At 42.2% G+C, this 21,421-nt stretch overlaps 2 protein-coding genes across 3 annotated transcripts in view; both read right to left on the bottom strand.

The window, feature by feature from the left end:
* Positions 1-8,778, bottom strand: part of LOC142158153 (1-aminocyclopropane-1-carboxylate synthase-like protein 1) — a 56,635-nt gene extending 47,857 nt beyond the window's left edge. Inside the window, exons 1-4 of one of the 2 annotated variants that reach the window (XM_075211838.1) lie at positions 8,392-8,778; positions 6,541-6,600; positions 2,624-2,694; positions 162-231 (exon numbers count right to left, since the gene is read on the bottom strand). In XM_075211838.1, coding sequence (XP_075067939.1) covers positions 162-231; positions 2,624-2,694; positions 6,541-6,600; positions 8,392-8,502 — 312 coding nt within the window. In that variant the 5' untranslated portion in view covers positions 8,503-8,778. The remainder of the gene's footprint in view (positions 1-161; positions 232-2,623; positions 2,695-6,540; positions 6,601-8,391) is intronic. The other variant, XM_075211839.1, reaches the window with a different exon arrangement.
* An 8,174-nt stretch (positions 8,779-16,952) lies between these two features.
* LOC142158145 (E3 ubiquitin-protein ligase UHRF1-like) lies at positions 16,953-21,187 on the bottom strand. Its single transcript, XM_075211818.1, has one exon. The coding sequence runs from the start codon at positions 20,739-20,741 to the stop codon at positions 18,483-18,485; it is 2,259 nt and encodes a 752-aa protein (XP_075067919.1). The 5' UTR covers positions 20,742-21,187; the 3' UTR covers positions 16,953-18,482.
* Positions 21,188-21,421: the final 234 nt, after the last annotated feature.

Below are 21,421 nucleotides of genomic sequence, written 5' to 3'. Positions count from 1 at the left end.
CTGTCTGGAGATCTTAAAATAAGACACATTGCATCTATTGAGCAAAGGATTTACAAGGGCTTTACCCACATTGTTATGGCCTGTGGTAGAAGGGACATACAATGTAAATAATGATAAGTTTCCAGACACAGGCATAGAAAAAATCTCCAAATGTTGCTTACATTATTTGGATTCAGTGGGACTGGAGAATGACAATAGTCTGTAAGAAACTTAGCAGCTTCTTCTCGGAGGCTGAAATACATAATTAGTGTAGATTATACAGAACAAATATTTTCTATAAAGACAAATAATGGCTTATATTTGTTTCTTTCAGTTGCACCAATACTGCGGCACATAGCTTATATTTATCCCACACCCCACTCTCAGTCAAGCAGTGGATAGGTTCCATTACAATATTAAAGCTGCATTTCCACACAGACAATTTTTACTGCAATTTTTGTACCTTTGAAAACTGAAGTAACATGAAGCGCCATTAAGCTGGACGTATTGGTGAGAAAAATGTAATTTGATCTCCGAGTCAGAGCCAGTTGGTCACAAAGCTCCTCAGTGGTCATGTGATGGTAGAGGAGCGAGGAGGGGGCGGGGGATTATGCTATAAATGTGCATGCTGAAAAGGAGAGCATTTCAAAATTCATTAAAGCTGCTCTTCCACCTACTTAATCAATTTTACTAACCTTCTACTTCTCCTAGCTGGAGCCCCAGGGGGCTGCTCCTTGCAGTCTTTTTTTCCTGGCTCCTCCAATCAATTTACTTTGCCACTTTAAAGTAGTGTTAGAGGGCCATGTGTGAGCAGAACAACCAATTTACAAGCTTCAATCTCTTGCAGCTTGCATGGGCCCTCTCACTCACACCCGACCTCCCATCACAGCATCACACAATCCAAGTTTATTCCATACAAGCAATATTTCCCAGAGCGCTTCTAGAACGACAACCGTATAATTAATAATTACCATAAAATGTATCCACTAGATCAGGGGTGTCCAACCTTTTAGCTTCCCTGGGCCACATTGGAAGACGACGAGTTGGTTTGGGCCGCACATAAAATACACTAACACTAACAATAGCTGATCATCGAAAAAACCATAGAAAACATAAACTTACTTGGAAATGAAGTTAGTAAGAGTTAGGAAACCTGTTGCAGAATCATGATTAAAGCAGTAGTCCCATTACCAGCTACAAATTAACTTACCTGCATCTGTCCCTTAGTGGGGTTCGGGGAATTAAATGCCCAAAACTTTTTTTTCCTTCCTTTCTGCACCCATGAATCATTTTTTTTATTGACCAGTTTGAAATGGTCACCGATATAGGTAGCATCAGGAGGACTAATAGAAATCTACAGAGATTTAAAGATAGGGTGGCGGGAAAAATGGCTCATGGAGCAGCCTCCGATGAGGGTAACAGTGGGTGATAATTTCACCCTACTCAGCACTGCACATTTAAAATGGTTTAAAATATTAAAAATACAATCATCTCTTAACATTTATATTAGATACATACAGAGAACACAGCTAGTTCATAATTGCATGGTGCAGAAAGTCCAAATTCAGAGTAACAACAATAAGATACTGGATAATCTTTCACTGCTGCCGATAGTTCGCGCGGGTGACTCCTCTGTGCTGCGCTACGCAATGGATGTCGGGTGTGATGACGTCACCCCCGACATTCACTGCGAGCGCCACATGGAGGAGGAGACCAGGGAGGGAGCCGGAGCAGCAGCTGACGTGACCGCAAGGTAAGCATTTTCTTTTTTTCTTTTCCAGGATTTTTTTTTTCAGCGCTGCCCCCTTGCCACAACAAAAACTACTGCTGGGCCACAATTACAGGCATGCTGGGCCGCATGCGGCCCGCGGGTTGGACAACCATGCACTAGATGGTAATGCAGTTTTATTAGCAGCTTAAAAATCAATACACAAATATATAGAATCTATGGAAGGGGATTCAATTCTCTGGGATGTTCCCCCCCAGGACAACACAGTCATGGCCGGCTGCACACATTACCGCCGCTTATTATGGTACGGAGTCTCCACATCGCCGTGGAAGGCCTTCATGGACTGTTCTGGAGGCACCATGCGTACATAACATGGTTTTAATGCAAGAGAGAAAAGCTACTTGCACCACTCACTTCAAGCCTGATGACATCCTATTTGGGATATGCTAGACACACATAGGTACAACTGCACCAACAACCACTCTGAAGCTACATAAGAGATAAGCACTACATACTTGCTGCTAGAGAGTGTATCTAGCAGTCTATTACACATAGGTTGGGTGTTATATAGGCAAAAAAAACGTTTGGGTGGATTTACTAAAACTTCTAAAAAGTAAAATTGGAGGTGTTGCCCATAGCAACCAATCAGAATTTACTAGATAAATGATAACTATAATCTGGTTAGCTGCTATGGGCAACACTTCCACTTTACAGAAGTTTCAGTAAATCAAGTAAATTAAGTTTGCACACCTAGAAATCAGAAAGAAACAAGAAATACAAATCTTTTAGAAAGAAAGTTGAGAAAATGCACAGTATATATTTATATATATTTATTTAATGAACAGGATTATATATGGAAACTCTTGTGCGCTCATGTGACCGTTTTATGTGCACATCATAGTATTTGCTGCATACCTCATCATGCCCGTTAGGTAATTATATCCCAGCAGACTTGGTTCTAGATGATTCATATCTGGCCTTGTGAGCTGTGTACACAAATAAAAACACCAGACAATCAGTGCAAACAAAAAACCTTGGGGGCAGACATAGATTGGAAACAGTCATTGTCGATTGCACCATTATTCAAGAGAAGGCAGCCTAGGAACTAGTGACATTACTGAGGCACTGAGAATGTAGCCTAATAATACACTAGGAACCAGTGACATCCCTGAGAATGTAGCCTATTACTACACTAGGAACCAGTGACATCACTGAGAACGGAGCCTATTAATACACTAGGAACCAGTGACATCACTGAAGCAATACTAGTTTAGTCCACAAAATGGCTGACTCTACTGTGGGTTTGTCCATTTAAATCAAAATCAAATACTAATGCCACCTTGCTTTGTAGGCAGAGCATGGCTCTTTGAAGGAGTACATCTCATGTGCAGTCCAAAAATCTAAGCTCTCACGGAACCTTTGAGAGCAAAGAAGAGCAGAGTGGGTGCAATGGTGGGGGGGGGGGGGGGGGAGGACTGGCACCGTTCCCATCCTCTCCCCACCTTTTACACTGGAGCCCAGTGATGTAGTGCTCTGCCCCTGGTTTGCTATCCTGTTTGTTTGAGTTAAATTGATTTGCAATAAACCATGAGAAGTTTGAGGGTGGCATATTACAACCAGATGCTGCCTGGCACTCGATACTTCCCCCTTTCAAAGTCTCCTGCCTGATCACACAGGGTCCTCTTAACAACATTTTGGGTGGGCCCCCGGGCAAAGCAGTGCACCGGGGCCTGCATACATATATATATATATATATAAATAAAAAGAAAAGTGATTATATATATGGGCCCTGCAGCCCAGGGGGGCCCGTCAGACGCAGCTCAACAAAAAAAAAACCAAAAAGAAATTAATTACTTACCTTGCGGTCAGCTGGTGATACGGCTCCCTCCATGGTCTCCTTTGTCACGCTCCGCAATGGATGTCGGGCGGGCGTGATGACGTCACGCCCGACATGCACTGCAAGCGCCGCACGGAGGAGGAGACCAGGGAGGGAGCCGGATCGCCAGCTGACCGCAAGGTAAGTAATTCATTTCTTTTTTTTTTTTCAGGTTTTTTTTTGTTGAGCTGCCTCTGACGGGCCCCCCGGGCACCTGCCCATTGTGCCCAATGGGAAAGACGGCCCTGTGATCACAGCCAAATAAGTGACCAGCATTAGAAACAAGGTTAGTGTGCAATCCTGTGTTGAAACTAGAGATGGTCACTGACCCCCGTGTTTTGGTTTTGCAAAACAGCCCTTGCGTGTTTTGGTTTTGTTTGGTTTTGTTATTTTGGAAAAAAAAACACAATTTTTTTTGGTCTAAAATAACCTAATTTAGTGCTCCACCAGTTTCTTAGAGAAGTGAGGTAATTCTAAAGCTAATAAATTATTAAAAAAACAGTTTAATCCCTGGTAGGCCATCCTTAATGCGAACACTTGTCTGCAAATTATACAGTCAAACCTGGTTGTCTACCTCCTCCATCTTTGATTATTGGCAATGTAGCCATCGTCTTTGGGTGTATATTACACCCTACACTTGTAGTTGAATATTAAAAAAGCAGCCTGCACAGACTGTGGAGCTAGAAAGTGAAATTAAATGGACCACGGTACTTTGGTGGCTATCTATGCCACCCCCGCCCTCCACTTGTAGTTGAATATAAAAAGGGGCAGCGAGCGGTGGCGTAGTGGTAGCACTTCTGCCTCACAGCACTGGGGTCATGAGTTCAATTCCCGACCATGGCCTTATCTGTGTGGAGTTTGTATGTTCTCCCCGTGTTTGCGTGGGTTTCCTCCGGGTGCTCCGGTTTCCTCCCACACTCCAAAAACATACTAGTAGGTTAATTGGCTGCTATCGAACCTAGTCTCTGTCTGTCTGTCTCCCTCTCTGTCTGTCTGAGTCTGTCTGTGAGTGTGTGTCTATATTAGGGAATTTAGACTGTAAGCCCCAATGGGGCAGGGACAGATGTGAATGAGTTCTCTGTACAGCGCTGCGGAATCAGTATATAAATAAATGGTGATGATGATGATGATGATGAAAGCAACCTGCATAGACTGTAGAACTAGAACTCCGAATATACAAAGAAATGGACAAAGGCAGTTTGGTATCTGTCTGCATCAGATCCCCTCTATACTAGGAGTAAAATAGAAAACTATTCAGCCGTTATATAATCTAGAATATAAATAGAAACTGAGAAAGGCAATTTAATATCTGTCTGCATCATAATCATCAACATCCTCATTAGCGCCCTCGTCACCTCCATAAATCTCCCCCTCATCCTCTTCTATTTCCAAAGTGGCATCCTCAATTTGTGCATCACCGGCTACACTCGGGCTGTTCAGGTACACATCAGCAGAACTGCTGAAAGGGCCCTTCTTTATGGGTACACTAACAGAATGCTCACGATTAGACATACCACTGTTGTATGGACTGTCCACAGGGATTGGTGTCATTTGTGAATCAGAGCAAACATTATCCTCTAATGTCTTACTGTTATCTTGCAGCTCGGCTTTGACGCGTAACAGTAGTTGTGCACCAATTGTAGGCTGGGTAACTTTTTGGGATCTGCCACTAATAGCCAAAGGTGAAGGCCTCATTCTCTCTTTGCCACTGCGTGTGTAGAATGGCATGTTTGCAATTTTTTTTTTTTTTTAAATCGGCACTTAACTTTTGCTCAGTAACACTTTTTCGCTTCAATACAGTAAAAAAAAAATTGTTTTTTGCACTAATTTGAAAACACTCTGTTGTTTGACATCGCCTTGGCCAGACGACGTACTGGGAACACTAACATCAGGACTGGTGCCAGAACCTGGTTGCTCATTCTGATCATATGTGGACTGCTTTGAATCCATTCTGAGCGCAAAGCACCTGAATCGTGTCAGTTTGGCTCCGCTACTCACAGCATAATTAAGCGATTGCAACATCTCCCCCCCCCTCCTCTTTTTGTTGTTTAAATCATATATTCGTCATCTGAACCTCACTGCCTTACTGGTCTTAGATTAACTTATAACTTATTTGTACATTTATATTTTTTCTCTTTAGTTTTGATGACATACCCTGTCTACTTTACGTCCTCAACAAAGTATTTATATTTGCAATTTGCACTATATTTAGTACGTGTGCACCCCTTCAGATTTTGCTGATAAAATGTTTGAAAAAAAAAGAAAATAAGGGGGAAGGGGGTATTCACTTCAATGCGATGTGCCGCTCTGAACAGCAACACAATATTTGGCTGCGCATTTAAGTGTGCTGTGCCGCGCTGACATTGCGGATTTTCTTGCGCATCTCTATGGGTTGCAGGCAAATATGCAATATTGCATCTCTCTGGAATACCCCCATCAAACTTTTCTGGCGGCACATCGCAGAGAATTGGCCCCTAAACGTCACAGGACTAATTAAAACACAATATAAACATCACATAATTAAATAAATCCCCACTAACTACCAGCACAATAATTAGGGACACCTTTCCCAGCAGAAATATATACAGTCTCTCTAGAAAGTTGATAAGGAATAGTTATCACTCAACAGGATCCACAAATCATGCTTCTATTATTGCCTTCATTATGTCATACAGACATGACATTTCCCCATATAATGCGGGTGTACGCAACATGTAAAGATTAATGTGTTATCCTACCACATTCCTACACTGATCGAGTTATGGCATAATTTTGATTTAAACACTCACACAAGTCAATAGGGGTCATTTTTCTTGGTAGGGCTGGAGATCCTGGAGGGGATTTAAAAACTTGGATCCTGAGAAAACTTTCTGACCCCAGGATCACGACAAATCTCTTAAGCTTCCCATTGGTTTTTCATGTTTAATTATGTTTATACCCAACAAGAACTACTCACCCTCTCTTTCAGCAAATCAAAACAGACCTTGTTTTCAGTGGTTCCTAAGTTGACAAACCCCTAAAAAGGAAGGTTGCAAAGACAATTCTCGGTAAGGTTTCATTCAGAAAAGGTTTAGTTCAATTCTATGGACTTTTATTCCAAATATTATGAATACTTCCATTTTAGTAAATTTAAAGGCAGCTGAATCACAGATGATATTTTGCTCAATGCTTTAAACAATTATATCATGTATTATATAAATAATACAATTCTCAAAATGTACATTGCAAACTGAAAGTGTCAAACAAAGAACACAGACCAAAGCCCATATAAAAAAATAAATAAAAAAAAATCATATTTATTTTAACAAAATAACTTTCAGGGAATGAAAAATTAATATCCAAAGCTATTTTCGTATACAATCAACCTATCTTTGTCCTTCTAAAGATTTAAGGATAGAAAGCCTGTTTTACATAGGAAAATAATTACAGTTTTATCTTCCTATAACCTCCAGCTACAAATATGCATAAGTATATAAAAGAGAGAGTTACTTATAAACTTACTCTGTTATATGCAGCAAAATCGGTTATCGTTTTAGAAGTTTTTAAACACAGGCAGGTCTGTGGGAGATATGGGGTGACAATAAGTCCTGTTTTGGTGCTATTTCTGTTATCTGACTAAGAGTTAAAAATATCTGCGGGTTGGAAAAGGCAATGAACTCAGCCATTAGCAAACTAATAATGTCCAAATAATTTATATAAGAATTTAACTAGATTGTGAGGGCTGCATGTCCTAGTGGGATCTTTGAAATCACCTAGGTGGATTGTTGCAACCAAAATGCAGTTTATTGCATGGATGATAATACAGACAGGTGGGTATAAAACCATCAGACAGATGTTATTCCTTGCAGGGACAGCATACACATGTGACGGAAGCACAGTCCCTAGTCACCAATCCACGATCACCCAATACAGTCAAAAGACACCGGTTATATATCCTTCATTATTCCTATGGTAATAGAGCTAATTGTGGGTGGATTAGGGTGGTAGCTAGCTTGTGATAGGTGGGAGATTGATAATACTGACCCCTGAGTGTTCTCCTACCACGGTGGTTGGAGACCGTTAGTTACCTTTGGGGAAGGTGCTTAATCCAGGGTACTAGTATACAATGACTTTGTTGGCCAACTGACAAGTTTGATAGTATTATATTTACATATACTAAATATAAAACCCAGAAATCATGTTCTACTTACTTTAACTTTTTTAACTTGTATAACAAATGGCATATAACATGCATGGCATATAATAATATATGTTAACAAACACATAGGAACGACTGTAAATCAACGAGAGGATGACAGCTCAGAGTATAGAGAAAGGGGCAATGGATCGCAAGTGTCTTTATGCTTCAGTCGCATGAGTCCAAAACACGGTTTCACATAGATACTTTATTTTAAAAATCTTGCACTTGAGGCTTTGGCTGTGCAACAGGAGGGCAGTAACGAGGTCGGTATGGCCGCACAGGGTGCAAAACCAAGAGGGTGGCATACCACAATGAACCATACAGACTAGCAGGAAGCACATTGATTCAGAGGTGCTCTGCTCGCCAGCCTCTCTGCTCTTCTTCTTTTAGCGCTGGTTAGAGGAAGGAGGCCTATTTATTAAACAAAAATGCTCTCAATATAATGTTGGGGGTAGGGGGGTCTACAGTGATTACTTATTGCTCTGCTTTCCAAGAGGCAAATCGTAACAATCGCTTGTCCAAAAGGGGCCCCAGGGTCCGATTAAGCAACACCTGAGCTTTAGACATCAGCAGCTGCATCAGGAAGTCAGTCAAAATATTGTGCCAGCATGACTAATGAAAACTTACCTGAGGGTTACAGCGTTTGTCATAGGAATCCTGCAAACACATTAACAAACCTTGCTCCAACAAGTCCGTTTGTGAGACAATCTCTGCTCCTCTAACAGAAAGGGTTTCCATAATAATCCCAGCGATCTTTATGATCAAGTCACCTGGTAGAGTATTGCAAAGCAAACAAATTACCGGAGATTAAATAGAGAATAAGCATCAATATTTTGCATAGTGTTAAAGATATTACATTTTCTATTATATTATCTTCAGTTTCAGCCTTGCTCGAATTGAATTATTTTTAGTAAACAAGTTTCCTCCCCTACCTCATAAAGTATAAGGCTGGTAAACACTGTGTGTACCTGATAAACTGCTCAGATTTGCATATCATACTGCAAGCTATTTCCTGTGGAAGGTTGGCTCCACCCCAAATAAATATTTTATATTATGTAACACAAGACGGATACATCCATATGCAGGGCCGCCTTCAGAGATAAAAATAAATAAATAAATAAAAAAAATAAATCGGGCCCAGTACGGGCCCCCCGTGCCACCCTCCCCCATGAGCAACACATACTTACCTGGGGGCCCGCCGCTGGTCTCCGCTATTCTGTCTTCAGCCTGGCTGTCACCGTGACACCCAGACACCAGGATCCGATCGCAGGGGTGGAGGAATCATTCACCCTGCGATCATGTGATCTGTCACAGGCAGAGCACATGATCGCAGGGGGAATGAATCCTCCACCCCTGCAATTGGATCCTGGTGCCTGGCTGTCACGGTGACAGCCAGGCTGAAGACAGAATAGCAGAGACCAGCGGCGGGCCCCAGCTAAGTCTGTGCTGAGCTGTTGTACCGTGCCCCCTGGTGAGCCCGGTACAACAGTACCCCTGGTACCCCCCTGATGGCGGCCCTGTCCATATGTATCATTTGCAATAAGGATTCTCCGATGCAATTGCTGTGGTTCCAAAGCACAAAGGTTTTATTCACAAAATAGATTACAAGGCAAAGTATCGCATGCATTCGCTTGCGCAGTTGACACCAAGACAAGGGTTAATTAGAATGTTCTGGTTTCCAAAGTCAGAGTTCAACAACAATTTTTCCCCTATTCAGTCATGAAAAGCAGTGACATCACAAAGATACAGTATTAAGGTCCACATCCATAGGTCAATGAGTCATGACCTCTCAAGAAATATTGGAGACTGTGATTAATATGTGCCTGTGTGTAAGTTGTGTTGCATGAATAGAAATTATATCCATTTGAGATAGCATAATAATTGAGCAGTATAGGCAGATATAGTGTTAAGATGGGCGACACTGTGCAATGTTGTTAACTCCTGCAATGCTGTACAATTGTGGGACTATATTATAGATTTATGGGACACAGTGAAACAGGATTATGGTGTCTGAATGGAATACAAGATGGCTAGAATGTGAAACTGTAAGTCCTGGCGTTCCTATGGTATCCTATTATATGTAGAATGGATTTTGGATTTACAGTGACCGAAGGTAGTTTGTAATGTGAAACTTTTGAAAAAATTAAGTTTAGAGCTGGATAAATTGAACTGGGTTTAAACATCAACCTACCGATAATGAATGTAGGTATTAAATGGTCATTACAATATTAATATTAATAGTATATCTACCTCATTATTAGAGCCTCGTGCTGTCAGATAGCAATAGCAGATTCTCATGGAATTAAGCACCACTATAAGCGCCTATTTACATTTATTTACCTTTACTGTAAGGAATTTCCATCTGCCTAGGTTTATTCTACCAGCTCAAAAACTATTGTCCCCTGTGTGACCAGTCCAACAAACATACAATTCTGCACACAAAAAAAAAAAAGAAAAAATGCAATTATAAACCCACAAAACACAATTTCTTAGCATGTATAAAACATGGGAGTGGCACATTTATTTCCTTAGCATATTCAGCGGGATAATATCAGGGTGATTTTTATGAATAGTTGGTAAAAGAAATATACATGTATACATTTTTTTAAGCAGTGGGTCCGCATTTAAAATACCCCCTCCCCAGCTGTCACTGAGGTCTTTAAAGTTGCTAAATACACCCATTTATGCTAATGATTAGAGTGCAAGCCCTTAAGACTCACCTTTACACACAGACTTCTGACCTGCTGGCAGCTGAGGCCATAGAAAAAACTCCACAGACATTTAAAAGCTACCTGCTTTCAGAAAAGGGACAGATCCTCATTAAATGGAAGAAAAGCCCTAAATCTGGCAAAAACTGTAGTTTTTACCCACACCCTTTCCAAGTCTGCAATAAAATTCCTGTAGCAAATTTTTTTTTTTTTTTGGGAGAGCCCAAACACCTGTATTTAATATCTGTTCATTTACAAGTTGTATTGTAGCAGCAACAAATCAAGGTCACATATCAAGCTTGTAGACAAATTAATGTCTCATACTTTCTTACTCAAAGCCATGATGACAGCTGGGGTACAAATACAAGCACCCAGAGATCTCCAATGTTTGAAGTCCTGACCAAAAAGAGTTTATTTTAAAAAGGAAAAAAAAATGTTGGATGTACAACATTTCAAATAGAGATGTGTTTGCAGCAATAATCATCCTGTACCCAGGGCCATCTTTTCCATTGGGCACGATGGGCAGCTGCCCGGGGGCCCCACAAGCAAAGGGACCCATAGGCACGGCTCTTAATGAGAATAAATAATCCTGCAAAAGAAAAAAACCTGCAAAAAAACCTTCAAGGGTCACTGAGCAAGTACATCTATCTCTATATATCTATATCTGTATCCATTTATATATCTATATCTAGGGGCCCCGGTGCACTGCTTTGCCCGGGGGCCCATAACGCTGTTAAGATGGCCCTGCCTGTACCAGTATGATAGGAGCCTCATGTCATTAATCTGTCCCATTGTTAATCTTTGGAATCTCGTATATCTCACATCCTGCTCTGTGATTACTGTAGGTGCAATTCTAATTCACTTTCGTAGCTCCCGCTGCTGGAACGCAGGCCTGCCATGTCAGCACGGGAGCAAGGGACAGGAGAGGAGAAAGAGCAAACAGCTGGGACGCAGGCACCACTCTGCGCATGATGCGCGCATAGTTGAAGACGACGCAGGTTCCACTCTACGCTGCCCCCTGCTCCACAGAGGGGAGGTAAGGAACCCGATTGTGAGACGACCATCACAAACGCAAGTCCATCTCCCACACAATACTTTCTCGGAGGCATACTGCTTGTTGTTCGGACTCCACAGACTGTCCGCCGCTGTGCATGTACAGAGACTGCATTTAAGACTCATCCTACAAGAGTGGACCACTCCTCAGGCTTATTTCAGGTTTGAAAGCCACTTTACTGCCTGTTGGATTTCCTTGTGAGCTTATGGAACATTACCCATGCCTTTTGGACTTTGATATTTTCTGTCCTACTTGCGATATTACCACAGGGGACATTGCCTATGTGTAATTATTGATTTCCCTGCATCACAGTCTTTGGAGAGTGTAATAAACGACACACTAATATATATTTTCTACCTTATTTGTCATTGTATTTTGCGTTCTGGCCAGAACTGTCATTTTATGTGTTATGGAATAAACCATTTCTGCACTACATATTTTTAGCGCCAAGGAATTTCTTATATGTTTTTAAGGATAGGGGTTTCCCTATTTTCCTCTGGTAGCTCTAAAAACACACAAGTGGCACTGTACCCTATCCTATTATTTCCACAAATAATGTAGATTATCTTACACTCATTACATTTTAAATACCTACCACGGAAATCCTGCAGTCCCCTCTTGATACTTTCTATCCTCACTTTCCCATTTTCTAAACGGACGAAATATAATTTTAGGTTGTAAAATGTGCGATGTGCCTTTGATAAACAGATCTCTAGTTTGCTACAGATGGTCAAAACAAATAAAACCCATAGTACTTTCTAAAGTGGATTATATTGAGGTTATTTGCTGGGGAGCTGAGGAACAGGAGGATCATTGCTGAACTTGGCCACAAGTGGGTAGGTGAAGTGTCCAGATTACTTATGGCCTGGTTAGTGCAAGTTTTAGAAGTATGGTCACCAAACATTATACTTAATTTGGGACCCACACACTGGAAGAGGGGCAGTTGTAGTTTGTGGATAGAATTACACAAATTGCAGTGCAGTACTGTTTGAAAGTTTCCCCTATGTGGGTGCTGAAAGAAGAAGAAAAAAAAAACAAACTGCAATGGGGTATGTAAACAAAACGTTCAAATTAGCTACAGGCTGCATCACCACCCACATTAAACGTCCCATATATGGATTTACATAGAAAAACAAATGAGTACAGTAGGTCACAAAGAAGAAAACAGCAATGTGACTGAATATGCTTTAGTTAATATATTTACTATGCATAATCTGAGATGTTTGGGATTTATGATTGGTGGCAAGCACAGTTATTAGGCAATTAGTAAGACACATCCATCGTCTTAAATGACAAATGCAAAACATCGCTATAAACAAACATTTGCTGCTTAGAGCACTCATCTTGTGATGAGAAGGGAAATAACGTACAAAATTAAGTCACCTAGGGTAAAAAAAAGAATATCTATTAAAAAAATAAAATAAAAAAAGTTCTATAAAAAAGTGGACAACTAAACATCATATCCATATGTGCTTGTTGAACATTTCATTCCAAAACCATGGGCATTAATAAGGAGTTGGTCTCCCATCACTGCTACAGTAGCCTCCACTCTTATAATTTTGGAACATGGCTGGGGGAAGATATGCATCCATTCAGCCACAAGAGCATTAGCGAGGTCAGGCACAGATGCTGGGTGATAGGACTTGGCTCACAGCCGGCATTCCAAATTCATCCCAAAGGTGTTTGGTGTGGACTGGCTTGCAGATAGCCCTGATCTCAACCCTATCAAAATTATTCCACGCCAAACTTGGGAAACCATTTTTAGATGGACCTCACTTGTGCGCAGGGCCATTGTCATGCTGAAGCAGGAACAGGCCTTACTCAACCTGTTGCCACAAAGTTGGAAGCACACAACTCTATAAAAGGTCATTGCGATTTCCCTTAACTAAGGGGCCCAAGACAAAGCATGAAAAACAGCCCCAGACCATTATATTTATCCTCCACCAAACTTTACACATGACTGTACGCATTTGGGAAGAAAGTGTTTTCCTGGAATCCACAAACCCAGAATTGTCTTACAGCCAGATGGTGGTGCAATTCGTCACTCCAGTGAGCACCTTTCCACTGCTCTAGGGTCCAATGGTGGTGTGCTTTATACCCCTCCAGTCAACATTAGGCATTGCACAGGATAATCTGAGGATTGTGTGCTAGCCCATGATAACCTAATACATTGAAAGTCCCGAAAAAAATTGTTTGTGTTGCTTCCAGAGGCAGTTTGGAGCTCGGCAGGGAGTGTTGGAACAGAGGACAGATGTGCTTCAGCGCTCGGCCCACCCATTCTGAGAGCTTGTATAGCCTGCCGCTTCACAGCAGAGCTGTTGTTGCTCCTTCAGTATGAACCATTCTACTGCTAATGTTTGACTAGGAAGATTGCTTGGCTTCATGCTTGATTGTATGCACTTGTTAACAACATATGTAGCTGAAATGGCAATACACACTAATTAAAAGGGGTACCCCACATACTTTTGGCTATAGTGTTTAAATTGTAAGTGTATCCTTAGACTCCACACCAATGAAATCCTAGGAGTATTTCACAGGTGTTCTAGTTCACGTGTTGCATTGTTATATTTTAGGCTGGTCACCAATTAGATAGGTGGAGATTCTTATATTATTAAGGCTTGGTGAGCTGCACACGACGGGTGGAACTTTAGCATCAAGTTATATTCAATTAGTTTGGTAAGAGTGCTATGCTTTCATCTCACATCTTTCTTGAGAATGCCAGTGACCTAATCTGTGCATTTTATGAAATTTATTCCTAATATTTGTGGTATTTTTTTGTTGCTGTCAAAATTATTTAGTCATAGATAATGTCCCACATGGTTTGGAAATAGGCTATTAAGACCAAAGGAAAATGAATAAAAAACTGTCAGATTATCTCAGGCACACAGGCTCCGTTTAGCGTCTGTATCTTGAACACCGTGATCCTGGTTTATATAAGCAGGACACAGTGCATCTATCAGGTACTGATTCTAAACTGTAGTACCAGGAGGCTACAGAGACGGCCTTCCATTTATTAAATATCCCCCACCCCCCTAACACAGAAGATGAGTTTTAGGAGCAGTTTGGGTGAGGGCTGGGTTTTGTGTTTGGAACCACGTGACATGCCAAAAACTCATAAAAGGGAACGGTGTCATGTGCATATTAGAAGTAAAGCTCTGACACCAGAGTATTCCGCCCAGAGAGTCCTTAACACCTTTTTGACCACTAGGACTTGACGTGAGGTGGTATTTGGTTAGGCACTGCATTTGATTGTGAATTACAGCATAGCCTGCACCTTTATCAAGTTGCAGAAACTGGAGTATAAGTAAAAGAGAAATGGTGCTCTGAAAGTGAGGAAAGGTGCAGCATATATACAGCAGGAGGTCAGAAACATTTCTCTCCAAAAAACAAACCTACATATAATGTACTTTAAATGTTGCCGTTGTAGATAACCTAGCAATGTACCTTATGTCAGCTATTCGTCTCTACAAAGTTCGCTCTAGCATCCAGGCTGTGCGCATAAGGAAACATTCCTCTGCTATGAGCAAAACCTTTGAAAGGGAGAGAAAGAGGAAAAGGGGGCATGAGGAGGAAGAGCGAAGGGAAGAAGAATGAGCAAGGGGCATGGCCAGAGAGTGACAGAAAAGCAAGTGAAAAGGGCGCAGACACGAGAGAGGAAAAAGTGACAATGAGGAGAAAAGAAAAAGGATGGATGCATGGGTGGAAAGATGGGAAAGAGACGAGGTGGGGTGGGAAGGAGAAAGTCTGGCATAGCCGGACGGGGGAAGGAGAGTCCAGTAGTTGAAGCAAGAATTGAACACAGTAAAGATGAGGGGATGGGAAAGAGAATGAGATGGGAGCGAGGTGAAAGGAAAGACGTGGTCAATAAAGTGGAGATGGGGCTTGGTAAGAAGAGAAAGGTGTGTGTATATTTCAGAAGGAACAAAAAAAAAAAAAAGGGGGGGGGGGGGAATGAAACCAAAATAATCCCCTAGTCAGAGTATGATATAGCTTACAAACATATCTAAAGGTAAAGGTGAATTTTACCTTCAAATCAACTTTAGGTCATTTAGGTGAATTTTAAACAAAAAAACCCAAATCTTTAAAACCATTGTACATATATGAATTTACATCCTAAGTTATATTCTGATCATGACCAGAGGGGTGTCCACCCCACAACCAAACCCTGGACTAATACTCTACTATTTGTGCAATGTTCCTCTGTTACTTGTATTGGGAATAGATAGGTGTCATCCAAAGCACTGACTGAACACGGTGGTTGAGGTCTGAGCGGATGGCCATGACAAACTTACTGTAAGCACCCAATTCTCATGTCACTTACAAAGTCAGTTCTCGCCTTTGCTGCAGTCGCCGCTAATCTAAGTAGGTAAGGGAAACATCTGCATCCTAGAAACGGCAGGAGTTTTATTGAAAGAACCGTTATGGATATAATGTTCTAGTGTTGAGCGTTATGACCACCACACAAAAAATATGGAAGGGCACATCCTGTGTTGTGTTAGGGTTTAATGCTAGGGAAAGTGTGCTTCTCGTGAGTTAGTTACCAGTCTTTAGAGCTCACTGCCCTAATGTATTTTACCCATAGCAAACTTCCGTAATATAACAAAATTAATTCTAAAACTCAGTTACAATCAGAATGCTAAATAAAATGTTAACTACTTATGAAAGTAGCAGGCACTAGAAATAGTAAAACTAGAATTGGGATTTAATTCAGCGCAAAATGTCTCTGAAAGGTCCAAAAAGACACAATGTGCCAATATTATAGCAGGAATCTCTACTCATTCCCCCCCCCCCCCCCCCCCCGAACCCCATAGTGGTGCACAGAAAAATGAACGGAGATTCCTACTATTAAGGCTGGTAATGAGCGCAGCTCTTAGTGTTAGATTAAATTCGGTGTAAGGTGCCTCTGAAGACCGCCTCAATGTTCAGAGGTACCTATTGTCAGCGAGGTGCACCTATATGGGACACAAGGAAAAATTAGCAGAAATTGTGGAAAAATCTGATGCGGTGTGTCTCTGCAGTCTGTTCCGGAAACACACCTTGCACCAAACTGAATCCGACCCTCAGTGTCTACTGTCAGAAAAGGTTAAACATGTTCTAGTATTCTGTAAAAACATGTAATAAACGATTACCAGTAACATAGGTAGATAACATGACAATGGCAATTCCCTTCCCTGAAGCACAAGAGACCCTGTTAAAATGACTATTGAAAGGCAATTCAATCATGTGACCCTATGGCCAATAAACACAATGTTGACTATCTACTAACCATGGTCATGGTATGGAAAGAGTACTTACAAGAGGAATGTTCATACTGGAACAGTCAAAACTTTAGTAGTCTCTAATTAAACCATAAATTAATTTAACAAGGATGTGGGGGAAGGTATGTTGAAGAAACTGAAAGGCAAGCATTAATAGAACTTTTATAAAGCACTACCCCCATCTAAAGTTACATCTCTGAGTCAGCTTAACCAATGGTCTTGTATCTTGTACATTTTAATAAAACATGCATTTTTTTTTTTTAAACAAAACTTTTTTTTTTATTTTAAAACCAAATCAGTTGCACAAAAAGGTAAAAAACAACAACAACCTGATAACACATTTCATGCATTCTGTTTAGATCACAACAAAATAGCAAATGAATTAAGTATGACATACTTAGAACACCAATAATTACCACGATTAAACTCCATGTAGTACTAAAATACATGTCAAACAGCAAGTATAACATCATGGGAACAGAACGTAACGCACTTTACAGTCAAACAAGAATAATCTGTTTCCCAGAGAACTGAAATAGAAAACATACTACATTTCAAGCAGTCTATTACTTTTGCATAACGCTTTCAGAATTACAGTCTTATTTTTAAGTGAACCCACCAACACAGTGGAAATGTTATTTTGTAGGCTGAACCAAATATCAAGGGGAATAAAGCGTATAAATTCAGCAAGATCTAGTGGCTGTACGAGGCACAATAGGCAAGAAAACATTATTCCCTATTGAACTCACTTGTTCCTGGTGAGTTGTTGGGAAACCATTCAGTCACAACTCATTGTGTGTGTAAGTAATGGGACAGCCTTAAAAAATAACTTATGATATAACAAATTGATACTTCCCTATAAAAAGGTACCCATACCAAAAACTTGAGCAAATCTAACTGGATAAAACTTAATTACATTTGGAAACATGAAAATGATAATATTGCTTCAGTTCCAGAATTTGGCAGCTGCACTTAGTAACTGGCTCCAGAAATACAGAAAAAACAAGGCACGTCAATGGCTGTGATATGATCTCCTACAGCTGAGTTTCTCAACCCTCAAATGCCACCATCATTAATCTACTAAATTAATTCAAATATACAGTCATGGCCTGTTGGGTCCTATGGAGTTGAGAAACCAGTAAAGCAGCAAAAGGTAATTACATAATAAGTGCCTTGTAGACAGTTCTGTCTAGTTGAGGTAGAACATCACATCCCTGCAAACATGAAACTAGCAGTCTGTTCACTAAAGGCTGCAAAATGCTAGTTTAAGAGCAAACTGCACCTTTTATCAAATAGGCCATCAGTGCAATTCTGGGTGAAAGAACATTAAGTGTCCTACAAGGCAAGCAATACAGTGATGCAAGATACAGCAAAACCAAAAATGCATAGATTACAGTACAGGAACTAAATGAAAAGAGGGTTATGGTTTGGATACAACTATTTGCAAAGTTTTTCAGTCTAGAAGAAGACTGGAGTCATTGGATATAGACAAGTAGAAAAGGTGGTAGCAGCAATTTGGTTACAGTTGACAAAGGTAGAGAGGTTTAGTTGCAAGAGTTGGCAAGCTGGAGGAGGGGGGACAGACTGGAAGACAGAACATTTATAGCCAGGGAAAACTTGTACAAGAGGGTGCTGAAAACAGCATAATCCTAAAAGGTTTAAAATCAAAAATATCTAATGCATTGTCACCCATAAGATTTATCTCCCTCTCTCATAGCCAGGGAGGAGCTGGATGAGAATGGCTTGCAGCGGCTTGTTCACACACATGTTGTAATTTACGCCCAGGTCATATCTGCATGCAGGACAACTGTGCACAGAGGCTTTAAAGGATCGGTCAAGGCAGTTCTTGCAAATATTGTGCAGACACTCAGTTGTGATGGGCTCATATACCACCTCTTGGCAGCAGATGCATAGGAAGGTCTCTTCCACTTTGCTTATAAATTTGGGACCTTCCTTAAGAAATGACATTACTTCATTCCATAATTTGACATTCAGCGCATCCTTTTTAATCAGAGCTTTTTGCTCTGGAGTCAGTTTGTAGGATTCCACTTTGGTTTTCTTAGGTGTTCCAGTAGATGGCACAAGAGCTTTAGAATTCTCAGACATCCTTTTTCTCTTCCCTTTGCTTGGAGTTTCCAACTCATTCACACCAGCATTTTCTTTCTCTCTCTCCTTATTAGCCATAGATTCCAAGTAACCCTCAGGATATTGCATGACGAGGCCCAATTTCTTTATGCGTTCTTTGCCATCTTTAGACCATGGGGCAGATTCCTCATCATCTCTCTTGAGCAGATAGCGCCACACAAGAAACCCAGACTTTCCCTTTTCAGGCCAATACTTTACAACCTTGTAGATTCCATCATATCTATTTCCTTCTTCTGGGGCATATTTGCTGTGTTTCCTCCCCTTGGCATTGCGTACAACACGCACAGGTTTACCAGCTCGCCAGTCCTTAGCTACAGATCCCTGTTTGTCATTGATGGGAGCATTGCAATTCAGAGCCAGAGCTTTGTTCATGTTGGTGAGTTTCTGGTCACATGACTGCTCCGCTGTGCGCTTGTTGCCAGAAAGGTCACGACCACCACTCCCAGTGTAGGTAAATTCAGTCCCATTATCCACATCATCCTCATACCCTCCTGCCAGCACTAGGGAATATGAACCATCATTGCTTCTTCCGTGGATACCAGCCACATGGGGCCTGTGCACGCCAGCCTCGCTCACCTGAACTCTGAATTTCCACATTGTACCAACTGGTACTCCAGGTATTGGACCATAGTGATTAGATGGAACAATTGTGCATTCTCGAGTGCGCCCCATACATGCCATGCCTTTGCCCCAGTCCCTTTGACATGAAGAGCTGGCAGATGCCATTTTGGATTTTTTTTTGCTCTCCTTCAGCTTCTCACCCGCTAATACAACTTCACTGGCATCATTTCTACAATCTGGACAGTACCAATCCTCGTCATCCTGGGGGAGCGAAGAAAGGGGTGGATTGAGACAATACATATGGAAGGCCATGTCACACTCATCACACAGCAGCTGCTTTCCAGGATCCTGTTTGCCCCCACATACATGACAGGCACACATGCGGCATTTTGTTTTTGGGTTATCCTTGCAATGTTTGCATTCTGGTCCATTTTGTCGTTTTGGGGGATTTTCACTGGAAGATTGGGCTGAACTCCCAGCCTCCTCAATCTTAAAAATTTCATCTACAAATGTGATCTTGCAGTTATCCAAGGAGTCCCCTGCATCCCCCAATAAAACTTTTGCATAGACTTCTTTAATAGTTCTGGTTTCTCTCTTTTTTAGGATCTCTGCATCATACCAGTAGCCCTTCTCTTTTGGATCATCCGGGTTATAATTCACCATGACCACTTGCCCCACTGCCAGCTGGTGCCACTGTAGGGTGGTCCGGGCTCGGGGTCGCACATCCTTGTCCGTCAGCTGGACGACCCCGTTCTCAGGGTAGTCATCATACTTGATATGGTAGATGAGGTCATCTGGGGTCACCCCATCAGCCCGGGCGCCGCTTCCCTGGGTCACATTCACCACCTGAGCCTCAAACCAGGCGCCCATGTGCAGGTCCCGGGCGTCCACCAGCTGCTGGATCCGGTACAAGCCGAGGTCTGTGTGCTCAGCGGGGACCGGCTCTTCCTGGGGCTGCTCCTCGGGCTCCGTCTCGGACATCGGGGTCTCCTCACTCTCCTCCGTTACCGGGACGGACACCGGGACTTGGCGCAGCATCAGCTGGACAATGTCATTCAGACCGACGCTGTAATCAAACAGCGTGTGCCCGTCCTCCATCTGCTTCCCCCGGTAGAAGAGCCGCTGCCTGTCCATCTCCACCCCGAACACCTCCTGGATCCGCAGCCGCAGGTCCTCCACCTTGGTCAGCTTGGACAGGGAGTCAATGCGGTGAGTCTCCCGGCCGTCCATGGTGCGCACCTGGATCCACATGGCGGCGGCTCGGGGGTCTCTGGGTGAGGGCTCTGGTAATGTCCCGGATGCTCGGGGGTCTCTGGGTGAGGTCTCTGGTAATGTCCCGGATGCTCGGGGGTCTCTGGGTGAGGTCTCTGGTAATGTCCCGGATGCTCGGGGGTCTCTGGTAATGTCCCGGATGCTCGGGGGTCTCTGGGTAAGTGAGGCTGTTTGGAGGTGGCACGGGGCTCTCGCTGTAGGTGAGGAGTTACTTGCGGTGTCCCGGATGCTCGGGGGTCTCGGTATCCCGGTACTCGGACGCGGCGGTCTCAGGTAATATACACTCCCGCTCTCCTGTATTGGCGCGGTTTATACTTTGGCGGGAACTTCTTACTTCCCGCCCGCCGGTGGTTGGGGGAGGAGTCAGGGCGCGGTGTCCGTGTACAGAGCCTCCCATGTGTGTACAGTACACAGTGTAACCTCTGTCAGTGTTCTCCTCACAGTGTATGAGATCTGTGTGTGACAGAGGCCACATAATATTACATGTAACACATAAGTATCACTGCGGTGACAGATTACACATGGGGAGCAGACCCTGCCAGTCATACTGCTCCTCATCCATATACTAGCTGGGAATACAGCACCTTATCTCATGTACTCAATTAAATGCTTTTTGCTTTTTATGTTTTATTATAAAAATGCTCATGAGTCCCAAGCGT

Source organism: Mixophyes fleayi, chromosome 5 (assembly GCF_038048845.1).
Source record: "Mixophyes fleayi isolate aMixFle1 chromosome 5, aMixFle1.hap1, whole genome shotgun sequence".
NCBI classification, from domain to species: Eukaryota; Metazoa; Chordata; class Amphibia; order Anura; family Limnodynastidae; genus Mixophyes; species Mixophyes fleayi.
This window is presented reverse-complemented; position numbering and strand designations above follow the sequence as displayed.